Source organism: Rana temporaria, chromosome 7 (genome assembly GCF_905171775.1).
Source record: "Rana temporaria chromosome 7, aRanTem1.1, whole genome shotgun sequence".
NCBI classification, from domain to species: domain Eukaryota; kingdom Metazoa; phylum Chordata; class Amphibia; order Anura; family Ranidae; genus Rana; species Rana temporaria.
In genome coordinates, this window is record NC_053495.1 from 92,368,885 (window position 1) to 92,387,727 (window position 18,843).

Here is an 18,843-nt window from a genome sequence, read left to right on the forward strand (position 1 = left end):
GCAGAATGTAAGATGGCTGCCAGATCAGGTCTATTTATAAGGTAGGGGGCATGTTCATGTGCTGAAATGTCTCAATTGGCTGTCCTACACCACCTGATGGATGTGTCATAGGTCAAATTTCTTCTCCATGTAAAATAGCGGACCGCTGCGAACATCGCCAGATGTCCGCCGGTTTGGCGGACTGCGAACGAGCAAAGCTTGCCGCAAAACGACCGCCGGGCGAATCGCCCGGCCATCTCTATCAGAGACCCAAAGGGGATGATTTACTAAAACTGGAGAGTGAAAGATCTGGTGCAGCTCTGCATAGAAACCAATCAGCTTCCAGTTTTTTTTGTCAAAGATTAATTGAACAAGCTAAATTAGAAGTTGATTGGCTACCATGCACAAGAATTTGCACTCTGCAGTTTTAATGCGTCAACCACAAAGTATTAAATTCAAATTACTATCACAATAGTCGGGCAACTAGCATTTTCTAAAGCAGGTCTCAAATAGCTTTCATATTTCTTTAATGACAGGTTTCCATAAATCCAGGTTATTTTTATTTATTTACATCACTGTGTGGAAATTGGTTCATGTCCTGAGTCTGTTGTTCTCTAGTACAGTTTTGTTTTTCATACTTTCAGTTCTTACCTGAAGTTTTTATTGTAGCATATTTTGAGAAATCTTGGTCTTGTAAGGGGATTACAGACACTATTTGCGCTCTGTTATTCTGAGCCAGAGGCATACCGATCTGAGGTGTCAAAGGTGATGTCAGTCCCAAGCTACTGAAATGTGTGTGATCTGTTGAGATGCAAAATACATAGCAGGTTACAGTGTTACATAGTTTATAGTTAAATAAAAAGATAGGTCCATCCAATTCAACCTTTCTGTGTTTATATGTATTTGATTTCTGCTTTCTAACAACTCACATATTTATATACTGTATTATAAATCCTGCTTCCTGAGGAAGACAACTACAAATATTTTGAAGTTGTCGACACTCTCAGCTAGTACCACTACCTGGGGGAAGGACTTTCACATTGTTCCTGCTCTAACAGTAAAGAACCCTTTTCACAATCTAAGGTTAAATCTCCTTCCTTCTAACCTTAAATCATGTCTGCACGTCCCTTTCTGGAACCTTAGAATTAACAGTTTATTACAATTACTGAAGTCACCTCTTATATATTTGCACATTGTAATTATATCCCCTCTTAAGCGCTTCTTCCCAAGAGTAAATAACTAACTGTAATGTAATTGTAGCACCCAGGAGTTTAGGCAGGGTTGCTCCTTAAAAATTTACCTGCCAGGAATAATCATCTTGCCTAATTGTTAGAGATCAATTGATTTCTCCCTAAGTCTGACCTTGATGTACTTTTCTCTTCAACGATTAGGTGGCTGGGTACCTGGTGGTACTGGATATGAGAAGGGCATTGCAAGGTCAGATTATGGGTATATGGGGTATCTCAGCCAATGGGCATGAGTTTTCTTGAATCCCGTGGCCTGCTGGGAGAACCTATATATTCGGGTGGAGTCCGACCATGATCGGGGGTTTTGTGCCACCTGGACTGGGTAGAATGTCTAGGTGGACATGTGTTGTACTGCCCCAGGTGCTAGGCTAGAGATTGGGCCTATCCTGGGCACATCTGGCTGCTAGGCTGTTTGTGGGCTTATCTAGAAGCAAGAGAGCAGTGCAGAGTTGGGACTGCAGTCCAACCAGAAATTATGGTACTGCCAGCCGGTGAACCTGTTGTTCTTGGAGGTAGAGAGAAAGCTTTCACCACTAATGTAACAACCACCTTCTTACCAGGGACGACAGTAACTGAAGCAAGTACCGGAGCAGCATTCTCACCAACCGGGGACTGTGAAGAATCGGGATACTTCAGTTAGTATCAAGCCAGGAACCCAGCAGAGGTGACGCTTGCAGAGCAGCCTTGTGTGTCAAGCCAGGGGCCGAGCAGGCCAGTGGGGTGAAGCTTGAGAGGTAGGTATCTTGAGTGACAAGCTAGGGACCCAGCAGCGGGGGTGACAATTGAGGAAGATTGGAGGAGCTCAAGGGATTCGGTGTCAGTGAATCATCTAGTCTAGAGAGACAGTGGGCTGACGAACTACAAGAATTTATTGTAGTAGAAGTGAAATAACTGTTGCGCTTTGTGTTAGGAACTGTTAAATAGAGATGTACAGAACTGTTCGCCGGCGAATAAATCGCGGCGAATTTTGCCGATGCGCGCGAACATATGCGATGTTCGATCCGCCTCCTATTATTTTTCATTGAGCAAACTTTGACCCTCAATTTCACAGTCAGCAGACACATTCCAGCCAATCAGCAGCATACCCTCCCTCCCTCCCTGACCCTCCCACCTCTAGGGCAGCATCCATTTTAGATTCATTCCGAACCTGCATTCTTAGTGAGAGGAGGGATAGTGCTGCTGCTGCTGAATTGATAGGGAAAGAATAGCTAGAGTAGTGTTTTCAGTGTCCTGAACGACTCATCTGATCTCTGCTGTAAGGACAGCACCCCAAAAAGCCCTTTTTAGGGCTGGTAACCCCAAAAAGCCCTTTTTAGGGCTGGTATATCAGTCTGCTTTTTTTTCTCTGTAATCTTATCTCATTGCAGTTGCCTGCTAGGAAGGCAGCCTGTGTGTGTGTCAGGATCACAGCGTACACTGCCCAGTGTCATCCACCACTCATCTATCTTGGTGGCTTTTTTTTCTCTGTAATCTCATTGCAGTTGCCTGCTAGGAAGGCAGCCTGTGTGTGTCAGGATCACAGCGTAAACTGTGCCCAGTGCCATACACCACTCATCTATCTTTCTTGGCACAGTAGATAACATTTAAAAAAATATATATATATTACTGCAATATAATTGCAGTCAGTTGCCTGTCTGCCAGCGTGTGTCAGGGTACAGCGTACACTGTGCCCAGTGCCACCCACCACCCATATGTCTTGGTGGCACAGTACATAACATTTAAAAACCCCTAAAAATGTACTGCAATAGAATTGTAGTCAGTTGCCAGCGTGTGTCAGGCTCATAGTGTAAACTGTGCTCACTTGCCCAGTGCCACCACTCATATATCTGGTGGCATAGTATATTAAATTTAAAAAGAAAAAAAACACAATTTTGACTGCAATAGAATAGCAGTTAATTGTCTGCCGGCGTGTGTCAGGCCTACAGCGTCTACTCTGCCAACTTCCGCCAGTGCACAGTGCCACTCATATCTGGTGTCACAGTAGCTTGCACGCATAGTACAACTAAACAAATAATAAAAAATGACTGGCAGGGGCTATCGTGGTCGTGGTGCTGTGATTCCCTTTGGCCCTAGAATAATGCCGAGTGTTCAGAGGCCACGTACCCTGAACTCGAAAAGTTCTGAGGACATAGTTGACTGGCTAACACAGGACACCCAATCTTCTACAGCTTCTGCTCATAACCTTGACACACCATCCTCCTCCAGCTCAGCTTCGGGCACCTCTCAAGTTACCACTCGCCCGCATGCCGCCACCACCAACACTAGCATCACAGCTGCTTCACTTGATCCGTCAGAGGAGTTATTTACACATCAGTTGGAAGAAATGAGTGATGCGCAAACATTATTGCCAGAGGTTGTAGATAAAAGGGATATGACTCAGTCAGGCAGCATTACACACATGGACGTATGGTGTGATGATGATGTACCCGCTGCTGCTTCATTTGCTGAGTTGTCAGATACAAGTGAAGCGGTTGATGACGATGTGTCCGGGGATGTCACGTGGGTGCCCGCTCGAAGAGAGGAAGAAGAGGGGGAAAGTTCAGATGGGGAGACAGAGAGGAGGAGGAGACGAGTTGGAAGCAGGGGGGAGGTCGTCGCAGGGAGCAAGTGGCACAGTCAGACAGCATGTATCGGCACCCAGGGTCAGCCAGACAGCATGCCAATCAACACATGCTGTTGCCACCACCAGAATGCCGGCATTGCAAAGCTCAGCAGTGTGGCATTTTTTTGTGTGTCTGCCTCTGATAACAGTGATGCCATTTGCAACCTGTGCCAAAAGAAACTGAGTCGTGGGAAATCCAACACCCACCTAGGTACAACTGCTTTGCGAAGGCACATGATCACACATCACAAACGCCTATGGGATCAACACATGATGAAGAGCACAAGCAGCACACAAGCTCAAAGCCACCATCCTCCTCCTGCTGCAGCATCTTCAGTCACATCAACCACTGCTGTCCTCCTTGCCCCCTCTCAACCATCCGCCACTCCATCTCTCACCTTGAGCAGTTCCTGCTCATCTGCCCACAGTTTGGTGTCTGTCAAGGACATGTTTGAGCGTAAGAAGCCAATGTCACAGAGTCACCCCCTTGCCCGGCGTCTGACAGCTGGCTTGTCGGAACTCTTAGCCCGCCAGCTTTTACCATACAAGCTGGTGGAGTCTGAGGCCTTCAAAAAATTTGTAGCTATTGGGACACCGCAGTGGAAGGTACCCGGCCGAAATTTCTTTTCACAAAAGGCAATCCCCAACCTGTACTCTATTGTGCAAAAGGAAGTCATGGCATCCTTGGCACACAGTGTTGGGGCAAGGGTCCATCTGACCACTGACACCTGGTCTGCAAAGCACGGTCAGGGCAGGTATATCACCTACACTGCGCATTGGGTAAACCTGCTGATGGCTGACAAGCATGTAATGCGTGGCTCTGCAGAGGAGTTGGTGACACCGCCACGACTTGCAGGCAGGTCTGCTGCCACCTCCTCTACTCCTCCTACTCCATCCTCTTTGATAACCTCCTCGGCTGAGTCGTCTTCTGCTGCTGCGTCTTGCTCCACATCAACTTCACCCCCCCAGCTCCCCAGGGGCTATTCCACATCACGCATACGACAGTGTCACGCCGTCTTGGGGTTGACTTGCCTGAAAGCAGAGAGTCACACCGGACCAGCACTCCTGTCCGCCCTGAACACACAGGTGGATCAGTGGCTGACTCCGCACCAACTGGAGATCGGCAAAGTGGTGTGTGACAACGGAAGCAATTTGTTGGCAGCATTGAATTTGGGCAAGTTGACACATGTTCCGTGCATGGCACATGTGATGAATCTGATTGTACAACGCTTTGTGCATAAGTACCCAGACTTACAGGATGTGCTCAAGCAGGCCAGGAAGGTGTGTGGCCATTTCAGGCGTTCCTACACGGCCATGGCGCACTTTTCAGATATCCAGCGGCGAAACAACATACCAGTGAGGCGACTGATTTGCGACAGCCCGACACGTTGGAATTCAACACTCCTAATGTTCGACCGCCTGCTCCAACAAGAAAAAGCCGTCAATGAGTATTTGTATGACCGGGGTGCTAGGACAGCCTCTGCGCAGCTGAGAATTTTTTTGCCACGTTACTGGACGCTCATGCGCAATGCCTGTAGGCTCATGCGTCCTTTTGAGGAGGTGACAAACCTAGTCAGTCGCACTGAAGGCAGCATCAGCGACATCATCCCATTTGTTTTCTTCCTGGAATGTGCGCTGCGAAGAGTGCTGGATCAGGCCGTAGATGAGCGAGAGGAAGAGGAAGAGTTGTGGTCACCATCACCAGAAACAGCCTTATCAGCATCGCTTGCTGGACCTGCAGAAACGCTGGAAGAGGAGTGTGAGGAAGAGGAGTCAGAGGAGGAATGTGGCTTTGAGGAGGAGGAAGACCAACCACAGCAGGCATCCCAGGGTGCTCGTTGTCACCTATCTGGTACCCGTGGTGTTGTACGTGGCTGGGAGGAAGAACAGACCTTCAGTGAGATCAGTGAGGACGAGGAACGGGACATGAGTAGCTCGGCATGCAACCTTGTGCAAATGGGGTCTTTCATGCTGTCGTGCCTGTTGAGGGACCCTCGTATAAAAAGGCTGAAGGAGAACGACCTGTACTGGGTGGCCACACTACTAGACCCCCGGTATAAGCAGAAAGTGCCTGAAATGTTACCGAATTACCGGAAGTCGGAAAGGATGCAGCAGTTCCAAAATAAATTAAAAAGTATGCTTTACACAGCATACAAGGGTGATGTCGCAGCACAACGGGAATCTAACAGGGGAAGAGGTGAAAGTAATCGTCCTCCTACCATGACCACGCCGGCAAGGACAGGACGCTTTACAGACGTGTTGTTGATGGAGGACATGCGGAGCTTTTTCAGCCCTACGCGTCGCCACAGCCCTTCGGGGTCCACCCTCAGAGAACGAATCGACCGACAGGTAGCAGACTACCTCGCCTTAACTGCAGATATCGACACTCTGAGGAGCGATGAAGCCCTTGACTACTGGGTGTGCAGGCTTGACCTGTGGCCTGAGCTATCCCAATTTGCGATAGAACTTCTGTCCTGCCCCGCTTCAAGTGTCCTTTCAGAAAGGACCTTCAGTGCAGCAGGAGGTATTGTCACTGAGAAGAGAAGTCGCCTAGGTCAAAAAAGTCTAGATTACCTCACCTTTATTAAGATGAATGAGGCATGGATCCCGAAGGGACTGACAGTGGGCGATACATTTGACTAAAGGCCTGATGAGATGAGCTTCCTTGGGCTACAAATGGTCCACACGCTGCTGTATTTTATCTCTGCCGGATGACTTGCGTGGCTTATCCGCCACCAACTAGGGTTCAAGCCTCAATGTTTTAGTGCACTTTCTGCCTGGAAAACGTAAATTTTTCTGGCCGCTGCTATAGCAGCAGCTGCAACAATACTTAATTTTTTAGACATGTGTACATGCCTAATTTTTCTGGCCTCTGGTGCTGCACTGTGGCTGCAAAAACAAAACAAAAAAAAAAAGGCACAAACATGTGTCAATTCCCCTTCGTGATCGCTACCTTGTTGTGGTGAAGGGGCTTGCGTATCACAATGAAGCGACCACCTCTATGAGTGTGTTGGCAATGACAATGCTGGCACACCCCAGATGAAAAGGTCGTTGCTTCATTGTGATCAGACCAAAAGCGATCAGCTGGATAATTTTGCATAGAAAAACCATTAAATTTCTTTGTGATCATCTAAGGTGATCATTAAAGCCTACTAGGCCAACAATGGGCCCACACTGCAGAATCATTGTTTTCTGGGTCACTGAACTACCTCAGCACGACCATAGGCTTTGAAAAACCCCCATCGCCTGCAATCTCAAAAACGTTCATTGACGTCAGTGAGGACAAGGAACGGGACATGGCTAGCTTGGTATCCAACCTTGTGTAAATGGGGAGTTTGCGGTTGTGCAAATGGACTGTTTGCAGGTGTTTGCGGTGCGTTAAACGGGGAGTTTGATCTGTCAGAGTTTGGTCTGTCACTGTGAACCCTAACCCTATTACAGACAGGGTTAGGGTTACAGATAGGGTTAGGGTTACAGACTGTAACCCTATCTGTAACCCTAACCCTACCCTAACGCTATCTGTTACCCTAACTATAACCCTATCTGTAACCCTAACGCTATCTGTTATCCTAACCCTAACCCTAACCCTTACACTACCTGATCGATATAACATCATACTTGGTGTTTTAGAGCACGTTATTCCAAACAATTTATGAATGTTAGGTGATTTATACCCTTTATGGATTAAAAACGGACTCTGCGACAACTACGTAATTTTCCATTGTAGTTTTGCCATGGATCCCCCTCCGGCATGCCACAGTCCAGGTGTTAGTCCCCTTGAAACAACTTTTCCATCATTATTGTGGCCGGAAAGAGTCCCTGTGCGTTTTAAAATTCGCCTGCCCATTGAAGTCTATGGCGGTTCGCGCGATTTGCGCATTCGCGAACATATGCGCAAGTTCGCAATAGGCGTTCGCGAACGCGAAATTTTAGGTTCGCGACATCACTACTGTTAAAGATTGTTGCCATAGGAGACAGCATTCCTGCACATGCAGATGTGGCGTCATGCTGGATACCTTTCCCTGCATGGCTGTCCTCCTATTGAATTCTTGAAATCTGACAATTATTCTTGAAACTACTAGCGCCTGTCCTGGTGCTAATCCTCTCCCCCCAAAAAAAATCTGTTAAGAGAAATAGACTCTCTTTTGCATTCAATAAGTGCCTGGTGCCCAATAACTTTAATTACCTTGCACCCACCATGCCCCACAACCCACCATATACAGAAGGATGTCGGCTATTTCTGGCCTTCGAGTTTCTCATTAAACCGAAGGAGGCCTGGGATCTTGCTACATTTGGCGCCCAATGTGGGGCTAAGGCGTTATCCTTGCAGCAATCACCCTTAGCAACTGGCTACAGCTTCATCAGTATTTCGTCTGGCTCCATGGGAATGTGGCAAGTAACATCTATACTTCTAATAGACTGTGTTGTCATGTGTACTACCAATGTGGGGAATAACTAACTAGTCTCATTGCTCAGGGGAGAGCATCAGCCTGGTCTTTTGACACTTCCTGCCAGTGCTGTGTGGGTTAATACAGATGCCAAAAGCGAAGGCGGCACCACAGTTCCCAGAGAACATTTGCACCAATTGGTTGGCAGGGGGAGGAGTTCCCGCTCTACAGAGGAGGATAAGGAAGTGCTGCCAAGTGTGTCTGATTGTGGGTTGGAAAGAAAGATGGCGCAGTTCATAGGAGATATGGAGGATTGGAAGAAGTATGCTCCAGTTGTTTGTTTCAGTCCGAGCAATGCAAAACCTGTCCTGACTGACACTTGAGTGTGGTATACACCGAAGGTTAAGCTTGCCCTGTATACAGCTGGAGGCTACAAGGCTTTGGGACTGGTCTGTGGGAAATGTTCCAGCCTGACCATGCAGTTGAGGCCTTGGATCATCTGTGGACGCTGCGGAGAGCGCTTGAATGAGGTTATCTCCCCAACTCAACCTCCACGGATCCTACAGGTGAATTGGGACAGGAACGTTGCTGTCCCAGCTGGGAGCCCATCTGCTTTCACCAGAGTCGTGCAAGAAGCTGCTACCCCCAACCCTGTGTACTACTGGTAACATCATCAAAATGGTATCAATATTACCATGTAAAAATTAAGAACTCCGGCGCTGTCTAATGGGCTGGGTTGGAGGACTGCAGCAGTACCTATGAATCTGATCCTAACAGAAGGGGGTGATAATTAAAAAAAAGAGTGGTGACTGCGCTGTGGGGAAAGGGGTGAAGGAAAAGGGAAGGGGGGGGATGGAAGGACCGTGGGTGGACTAGACAGTGAAAAAAAGGTTACCCAATGATACTGCAATAAACAATACAAATATGTACATATACAAGTGCAGTGAATGAACACCTATGATACTGTAATAGTTAAAAGTAAAGATACATAGTATGAATCAACTAAATACATGAAAACCCCAAAACTGCATGAAATATAGTGCAAAAAATATATAAGGTAGCAAAAATCACACATGTGATAAAGTCCTATCCATAGATAGAAAACCGATTATAGCAGTCCAGTGATTTCTCCACAGAGCAGTGTCTAGATGAAACACCTCCACCTAAGATGCAGTATGCCAGATAAAATCTTCAGTGATGACACCTCTGAGTGTACTAGCAGCTCACCTCACGGCTGTTTTACCAAACAGCTACACAAAGACACAGGTCAGAGCTGGGTATGTGGGCTGATAAACAGCTCCTCCTAGTTCCTAAGACAGCTCTCAGCAGCAAATGTGTATCATGGAAAAGAGAAGGTATATACAAGGTACATATAGCATGACAATGTGAGGGAACCTCAAAAGAAGGTGAAATCTTTAGTTGATTCATACTATGTATCTTTACTTTTAACTATTACAGTATCATAGGTGTTCGTTCACTGCACTTGTATATGTACCTGTCATGGACCTTGAGGTATTAAAGTGTTTCTACTTGACATCTGTTACACAGGAGAGGGACATTCAATGCAAGGCTTTTGAAATGCTAAGTGGAACCAGCTTATGAAATACCTTTTATTGTGTTCTGCAGGTTAAGAGCGGGTGTCGGAGCCAGTCCGTCTGGCTGGAATTGGGATTGAAGGTTAATTGAATCTATTATGTATGTTGGAAGATGTATGTGTTTACGCTAAGGGACTTTGTATTGTTCTAAAGGTCAGAAGCCTGTCCGCTGTATTGAATTGGCATTCTATTGTCTAAAGAAATGTAACCTCTCAGAGGTAGTAATTAAGTAGACCGGGTTATTGTGTACATTGATTACCCCCTGGGGCTTCTGTCTCAATACACAAGTCTTTCTATCCAAGCTATTGGACCAATCCCTGTTGACTATTTCAAGTCCTCATTTGCATGGTCAAGGAGGACCTGAGTGAAAACTGCATACTTTGCAATTGACCAATAGGAAAGCGGTTGTTGGGAGTGAGATGTTCCAAATTCTGTATAAAAGTGTGCTGTGTACTTGAAAATAAAGAGTCCTGTTGGAACTTACATACAGCCTGCCTGGTGTTTGTTCTTAATGGGTCCGAATGGCACATAGCTGTAATTCGGATCCCGGAACCTTGGATGACTGGACCATCAGACGTTGCAATCTGCAAGCTGACTCACTGGTAGCAGAGGAGTGTCGGGAGAGCAGGACCTGGGCGAGAAGGGGTCTCGTCACATTGGTTGGCAGCGGTGGGATTTGCTCTCCAGTTACTGGGACAACTCCAAACCACCACCATGAATGACCAGCTATGCAGCCTGGAGGAGAACCATGCTAAAAGACTTGCTTGAGAGCCGTGGAGGGACCGGTGGGAAGAACAAGGCCACCCTGATCATTGCGCTAGCCGAGATGGATCAGAGGGATGGTGATGCAGGACCCCGGTCAGTTGAAGACTTGTTTCAGCAGCGAGTTCAACAGCGGTTGGCATTATATGGTGCTAACCCATCAGAGACCGCCATACAGAATAGCATTAGAGACGTCCGGCTGCAGGAACAGAGAGAACGAGAGCGGCAACAGAGAGAACGAGAGCGGCAACATGAGCTGAGAATTGCAGAAATACAGCAATCGGTGACAACGCCTAAAGAAGCAGCACCAAAGGAAAAAAAAGGAGGAGAGGTACAGATACCAGTAACCATAGAAGAGGAATTCAGAAGGAGGTTGCGAGAGAAGCAGATACAGCGCAGAGGACCAGTATCAGAAGAGGTCCTGCTTGGATGGTCTGATTCGATCCGCTGCGAACTCTGGAAAGAAGCGCTAGCCCGTGAGCAGCGACACCAGGGAAAAGCTCTCCCCTCCATCCATGTAAGGTACTGGTCACAGTATGAAGTACGGATGCTGTTATTGGGGGAACAACCAAAGCAGGAGTGGACAGCAGAGTTAAGCAGGCTGATCCGGGAAGAGATGCGGTTGGACGAGAGCTACAGAGCCCTCCGGTGGTATGTAGTCCAAGAGTGCCCGTGGTCAACGGATGACAGCCCCACGGAAGGCTTTGGCTATGATGGCCTGGGATTATTGTATTGGAGGATGTCCAGGGATCCCGACTTTGGGAGCAATCGGGAGTGGCGTCTGGAGGACATAATGGAGCACAGAGAGCGAAGACTGAATGTCCCGGAAGTGCACTGGTTACAGGAAGATTTGGAATTCCTGGCCGCTCAGGAATGGGAACTGGAAATCGCCTACAAACAGCTGCTAGACCCCGCTCAGCAGCAGGGTGAGGTTCCCTTTACCTGGGACTATGAGGAAATATCAGCTGACAGTGATGAAATCCTGGCTGATGAATCGGCAGTGGAAAATCGGGAGCTTGCCATTCCCAAAGCGGAAGTACTGACCGCAGGGCCGAGCTCTGCTAACCTTTGCTCAGTACCCATAGCATATTCTAGGTTCCATGGACAGGAGATGGTGAACCTCTATCCCCAGACACCAGTTGTAGAGACAGGGGATTTGATAGACTTTTCTGCTGAGGAAGAACAACCTGGGGAGCCTCCAGCAGAAGTGCTGGCAACAGGGCAGAGTGCTAGACATCTCTGCCCAGCACCGGGACCAACTGTGGAGTTCCAGGGAGCCGGGGCGGTTGGCCCCCCTCCCCAGCAACAAGCTGAGGTGGTAAAGCTCGTACTCCCAGCTGAATCACTGGCAGCAGGACAGGATGCTACTGGCGGCTGCACCCCACTACAGCTTGAGCGGATATCGGTGGATGGGACTGTGGTCTCCACTCACAGCAACCCAGCGGAAGAGCTGGCAACAGAGCAGAGTGCCCCAGGCCTCTGCTCTCAACTAACAGGAGAGGGGGTTCCTGTGGTAGTGGATGGGACTCCGATCTCCACGGACACAACCCCAGAACATGGTTCGGCACTGAGACAGGAGGATGTCGGCTTTGCTTTGCAAGCACCGGGGGATTTTTACCTAGCATCAGTGGATGGGACTGCAGTCTCCACTGGTATACCCCAGGAATGGTGGCCAGTTGGCCCAGATTCCCAACGGCATGATGAACTGAGCCCAGCCACCCTGTCTTCTCTCCAGCGGCTGAAAGGACTCCAGGGAAAAGGGCCAGTCCAGGCCTCTCCCCAGCGGCAGGCGTGTTCTCTGAGAGAGGCAGAGATTGGCTGGGTGAGTAATGCTCTGTTTGGGACAAGTTATCTGGGGTACTGGGTGGGTACCGGAATTGGGGTCTCTCCCAGTGTTAGTCTCCTGCCAAAGGGGGAGATGTGTGACAGACCTAGCCGGGACAGGGGCTTTTGGAGAGGACTGAATGCAAGCCTCTTGCCGTCCGATTATGGGCCAGGACCTCAAAACAGGAAGGCAGATGGGTCATCCCAGCAGACAGTCCTGGAACTTTAAGACTACTTTTCCAACATCCTCGAGTTGACCCGTTTGGGTCCCACTGCGGCTGTTGGACTGTTTCCCAGGGGAAGTAATGTCATGGACCTTGAGGTATTAAAGTGTTTCTACTTGACATCTGTTACACAGGAGAGGGACATTCAATGCAAGGTTTTTGAAATGCTAAGTGGAACCAGCTTATGAAATACCTTTTATTGTGTTCTGCAGGTTAAGAGCGGGTGTCGGAGCCAGTCTGTCTGGCTAGAATTGGGATTGAAGGTTAATTGAATCTATTATGTATGTTGGAAGATGTATGTGTTTACGCTAAGGGACTTTGTATTGTTCTAAAGGTCAGAAGCCTGTCCGCTGTATTGAATTGGCATTCTATTGTCTAAAGAAATGTAACCTCTCAGAGGTAGTAATTAAGTAGACCGGGTTATTGTGTACATTGATTACCCCCTGGGGCTTCTGTCTCAATACACAAGTCTTTCTATCCAAGCTATTGGACCAATCCCTGTTGACTATTTCAAGTCCTCATTTGCATGGTCAAGGAGGACCTGAGTGAAAACTGCATACTTTGCAATTGACCAATAGGAAAGCGGTTGTTGGGAGTGGGATGTTCCAAATTCTGTATAAAAGTGTGCTGTGTGCCTACCTGTGCCACCTTATCAGTGCCTACCTGTGCCACCTCATCAGTGCCTACCTGTGCCACCTCATCAGTGCACATCTGTGCCGCCTCATCGGTGCACATCAGTACCCATCTCAGTGCCCACCTGTTTCGCCACATTAGTGCCATCTGTGCCGCCTCATCAGTGCCATCTGTGCCGCCTCATCAGTGCACATCTGTGCAATCAATCAGTGCACATCTGTGCCGCCTCATCAGTGCACATCTGTGCAATCAGTGCACATCTGTGCCGCCTCATCAGTGCACATCTATTCCACCCTATCTCTGCAACCTCAGTACCCATCTCTGCCACCTCAGTACCCATCTCTGCCCATCTGTGCCGCCTCAGTGCACATCTGTGCCACACATCTGTGTGAAGTCGCCAGCAACAATGTCTAAGCGTCTCTATTCCACCAAGCAGGCATTTTCAATTATTGCCGCAAGTGACGAGAGCAACAGGAAGCTCTCGTCTTCCGATTCCCAGCTGGATTCCGATTCGGATGTAGACTACGAGCCAGTCTACAGCAGTGGAACCGATACAGGCTCAGAGGGGGAAGATAATCAGCCCGCCAAAAGAAGGCGCTCTGGTGAGGCAGTGCCATCCACCAGCCCCGTCATGCCATCCACCAGCCCCGTCATGCCATCCACCAGCCCCGTCATGCCATCCACCAGCCCCGTCATGCCATCCACCAGCCCCGTCGTGCCATCCACCAGCACCAAAGTGCCATCCACCAGCACTGCAGTACCTCGGCAGCAAAGGCCAAGGACCCATGCAAGCCTTCCCTATGCCCTTCAGTACCCCTTGTGGCTTCCTCCAAATTCCGGAGAAGCCAACATTCCCCCTTTTACTGCCCAGCCAGGAGTCCAGGTGGACACGGACAATTTTTCACCAATACATTTTTTCAATTTATTTTTTACTGAGGAACTGCTTTCTAGCATTGTGGCCCAGTGCAACCTATATGCCCAACAGTTTATTTCCAACAACCCCACATCGTCTTATGCCCGTCCCTACAATTGGAGAGATCTAACAGTGGAGGAGTTCAGGATTTTTTTAGGCCTCACCTTTTGTATGGGACTCAACCCAAAAAACTAAAAACATTCATTTTGGTCCAAACGCCCCATTTATCATATGCCCGTCTTTTCTGCATCAATGCCCCGAAACCGATATTTCACGATCATGAGGTTCCTCCACTTCAATGATAACACCCAGTGCCTTCCCCGAAATGACCCAAATTTTGACAGGCTTTTCAAAATTCGCCCCTTATTAGATTATTTTTCAGAATTATTCCCCCCAAATATATACCCCGGAACACCACATTTGTGTCGACGAGTCCCTAGTAAAATTTTGTGGCCGAATTAAGATCAAACAGTTCATTCCAAGCAAAAGAGCCCGCTATGGGGTGAAGATGTACAAGTTATGTGAACGAGCCACAGGGTACTTGTATTCCTTTTTGGTGTACGAAGGGAAGGACACCCAGCTGAATCCCCCCGATTGCCCAGACTACTTGGGATAAAGTGCAAAAGTTGTCTGGCAACTTATCACCCCCCTCCTGGATAAAGGATACCACCTGTACGTGGACAACTTCTATACGTCTCTTCCTCTGTTCCACAACCTGCACCGAAAGAAGACGCCAGCATGTGGCACCGCCAGAAAGAACCGGAAAGGCTTTCCTCAAAGCCTTGTGAATACAAAGCTGAAGAAAGGGGAATCGGCGAGTCTGCGCAACAAGGAGGTTCTGGCAGTGAAGTGGAGGGACAGAAGAGACGTGTACATGTTGTCGTCCATCCACAACGATTCCTTTGTAGAAACCCGCAGAAGGCGTGGCACCACCATCCAAAAGCCCACCTGTATCCGGGACTACAATTCGTTCATGGGGGGAGTCGACCTAAATGATCAAATGATGGAACCATATCTACCCACAAGACGCACGTACCATTGGTACAAGAAAGTAGCAATTTATTTTTTTCATTTGGCCGTCTACAACTCCCATATTATTTACCGCAAATCCACCCAAAACCCCCTACCCTTCCTTGGCTACCTGGAGGAAATTACCACTTCCCTGATATTCCCGAACAACCTGCCCCAACACATCCGATCAGATGTTCTAAGTCGGCTCTCCGAACGGCACTTCCCGGATAAGATCCCTCCCACAGCATCAGGCCGACGAGCTCAAAAAAAATGTAATTCTTGGTATGTGCATGCTATGTGTCTCTGGAACACCTGACGGTGTTCCTTGCATGTTGGATCTCTATATGTGGTCAGGCTGTGTAGAAGTCTCACACATGGGGTATCGTTTTACTCAGGAGGAGTAGCAGAATGTATTTTGGGGTGTCATTTTTGCTATGTACATGCTATGTGTTGGAAATATCTTATCAATGGACAACTTTGTGTAAAAAATATGCGATTTCATTTTTTTTTCCACATATTCCAAAAAATTCTGGAAAAAAATGAACAGTTCAAAAGACTCATTATGCCTCATAGATTATACGTTGGGGTGTTAGCTTTCCAAAATGGGGTCATTTTGTGGGTAATTCCATTGTCCTGGTGTTCCAGGGCCTTCAAACGTGTAATAGGTTGTCAACTAGTTCGATGTGCAATTTATGCTCCTAAAACCCCTGATGGCGCTCCCTGCATGTTGGGCATCTGTATGTGGCCAGGCAGTGAAAAAGTCTCACACATGGGGTATCGTTTTACTCAGGAGGAGTAGCAGAATGTATTTTGGGGTGTCATTTTTGCTATGTACATGCTATGTGTTGGAAATATCTTATCAATGGACAACTTTGTGTAAAAAATATGCGATTTCATTTTTTTTTCCACATATTCCAAAAACTTCTGGAAAAAAATGAACCGTTCAAAAGACTCATTATGCCTCATAGATTATACGTTAGGGTGTTAGCTTTCCAAAATGGGGTCATTTTGTGGGTAATTCCATTGTCCTGGTGTTCCAGGGCCTTCTAAATTGTAATAGGTTGTCAACTAGTTAGATGTGCAATTTATGCTCCTAAAACCCCTGATGGCGCTCCCTGCAGGTTGGGCATCGGTATGTGGCCAGGCAGTGGAAAAGTCTCACACATGGGGTATTGTTTTACTCAGGAGGAGTAGCAGAATGTATTTTGGGGTGTCATTTGTGGTATGCACATGCCATGTGAGAGAAATAAGCTATTACAATGACACTTTTGAGAAATGTTTTAAATAAAAAATAATAATCTTAATTTTGCAAAGTGTTTTGGGAAAAAATTACAACTTCAAATAACTCACCATGCCTCTTACTAAATACCTTGGCATGTCTACTTTCCAAAAAGGGGTTATTTGGGGGGCATTTGTACTTTCCTGGCTTGTTAGGGTCTCAAGAAATGAGATAGGCCTTCAAAACATCAGGTGTGATCAGATGTGATAATTTATTATGATTTGCACTATAGCTTGTAGACTAAAACTTTCACACAGACCAAATAATTTCCAAAAAATGTGGGTTATTTTTATCAAAGACATGTAGCAGTATAAATTGTGGCCAAAATTTATGAAGAAAAAATAATATTTTGCAAAATTTTATCACAGAAACTAAGAAAAAAACATTTTTTTTTCTAAATTTTCGGTCTTTTTTCATTAATAGCGCAAAAAATAAAAAACACAGAGGTGATCAAATACCACCAAAAGAAAGCTCTATTTGTGGGAAAAAAAGGACAAAAAAATCATTTGGGTACAGTGTTGCATGACTGAGTAATTGCCATTCAAAATGTGAGAGCCCTGAAAGCTGAAAATTGGTCTGGTCAGGAGAGTGTTTAAGTGCCCAGTATGGAAGTGGTTAAATATAAGGGCGCGCTTCCGTGTACACATTTGTGCATTAGGCATAAGGCCTTGAAAGTGACTCGGTCCTTTATGGTCAGCCAATGGAGGGATCTCAAAGACGGGTGATTGGTTCCCATGGTTTTTTCCCTATTACCATTTGAGCTGCCATGTTTTGGATGATTTGGAGCCGGGCGAGCTGGTACTTTGGATTTAAAATGCCCTTTACCTCGGACTCCCAATCTGGAGTTAATGATTGACCCTACCACTACCGCTGTGTCTTCTTTAGGGATGAAGGGGACCACTCTTCTTAGGAGCCGTAGAAGATGGTGCGGTCCGCTAATTACTGATCCTATTTGTGCATCCATTGTCAAAGATGACTCCTAGACTTTTTTTTTTTTTTGCGTGTACTCGGGAGAGGAGCGGGAGTTGGGAGTAGGCAGGCCTCCCCCAGAGGCAATCTGCCACCTTTCTCCATGCTGCCTGTGGCAATGGCGGATGAGGGGGTCCTCCCACACAGCCCGCCCTACCTGCTCCGCTTTGAAGCCCAACGGGGCAGAGGGACTCCCTATAAGGGAGTGAGAGGATCTAGCCCGCTCAACCAGCCCCGTTAGTCCTTTGCCTCTCTTTTTAGAGACCGCGTGGTCAAAGTGTGTGCATGTTAACCCTATTTCGAGTGCGTGTAAGTGTGGTGGTTTTTGTGGCAGGGAGTTGGCGTACTAAGCGCAGGCTTACCTCGCATAGCACACCCACCGGGAGCCGGGCTGAGACCACCAAACTCAATTCACATGTAGCCGAGACCGGGATCCGAACCCCTAGCTGCAGAGGTGAATGGCTTGTCAGCGCAGTGCCAATCGCGTTGAGCCACCGCAGCTCCCGACTCCTAGACTTTTGACCTTGGTGCTAGGGGTGATGGTTTGTCCCGAAATGGATGGAGGGGTCCAGGTAGTCCTGGCCAGTTTCATACTGTTTGCATGGAGTTGAATGATTTCTGTTTTTGCTCCATTGAGTCATCCAGATGTCTATCTGAGTGAGGCATTGTTCTAATGCGGGGTATTGGTTCTTTTTGTCGCTGATACGAAAATAGAGTTGTGTGTCATCCGCGTAGGACTGATAGAGAAGGTCGCGATTACTGATAATTTTTAGGAGTGGGCGGAGGTAAATATTGAATAGCACGGGCGATAGGGGAGATCCCTGAGGGACTCCGCAAGACACGCTGCGAGATTCAGATGTGAAGGGTCCTAGTTTCACTATCTGGGATCGATTTTCCAGGAATTATGAAAACCATGTCCAAGTCTGCCACTCTAGCTATCTCTGTGAGCCGGGTTAGCAACAGTTTGTGATCTACTGTATCAAAGGCAGCACTGAGGTCCAGCAGTATCAGGAGAGAATATTCTCCGTCATCTGCTGCTTCGAGGGCGTCGTCCTATATTTTGAGAAGCGCTGTTTCTGTCCCATGACCTGGTCGAAAACCTGATTGTAGTGGGTCCAGGAGTTTATGGGTGTCTAAATGGTGTTGTAGTTGCTGTACTACTACCTTTTCCATAACCTTGGAAAAGATGTTGAGGGAGGTTATCGGTCGCCGATTGTTTGGATCTTTGGGGTCTGAATTGTTTTTTTTTTTAGAAGGGGTTTAATTATTCTTGCTTTAAGGGGGTTGGAACTATGCCTTTTTTAAATGATTGGTTTATGAGGTGAGTGATTGCGGTTGCCAAAATATCGGCACACTCTTTTACCACATTTGTGGGAATGATGTCATTGGGGGATGTACTATCTCGGAGACTTCCGAT

The 18,843-nt window shown here is 47.4% G+C and overlaps 1 protein-coding gene across 1 annotated transcript in view; it reads right to left on the minus strand.

The window, feature by feature from the left end:
- The window catches only part of LOC120946199, a 106,955-nt gene that overhangs the window by 52,650 nt on the left and 35,462 nt on the right, over positions 1–18,843 (minus strand). Inside the window, exon 3 of the mRNA XM_040361019.1 lies at positions 631–780. Within this exon, the coding sequence (XP_040216953.1) occupies positions 631–780 (150 nt within the window). The remainder of the gene's footprint in view (positions 1–630; positions 781–18,843) is intronic.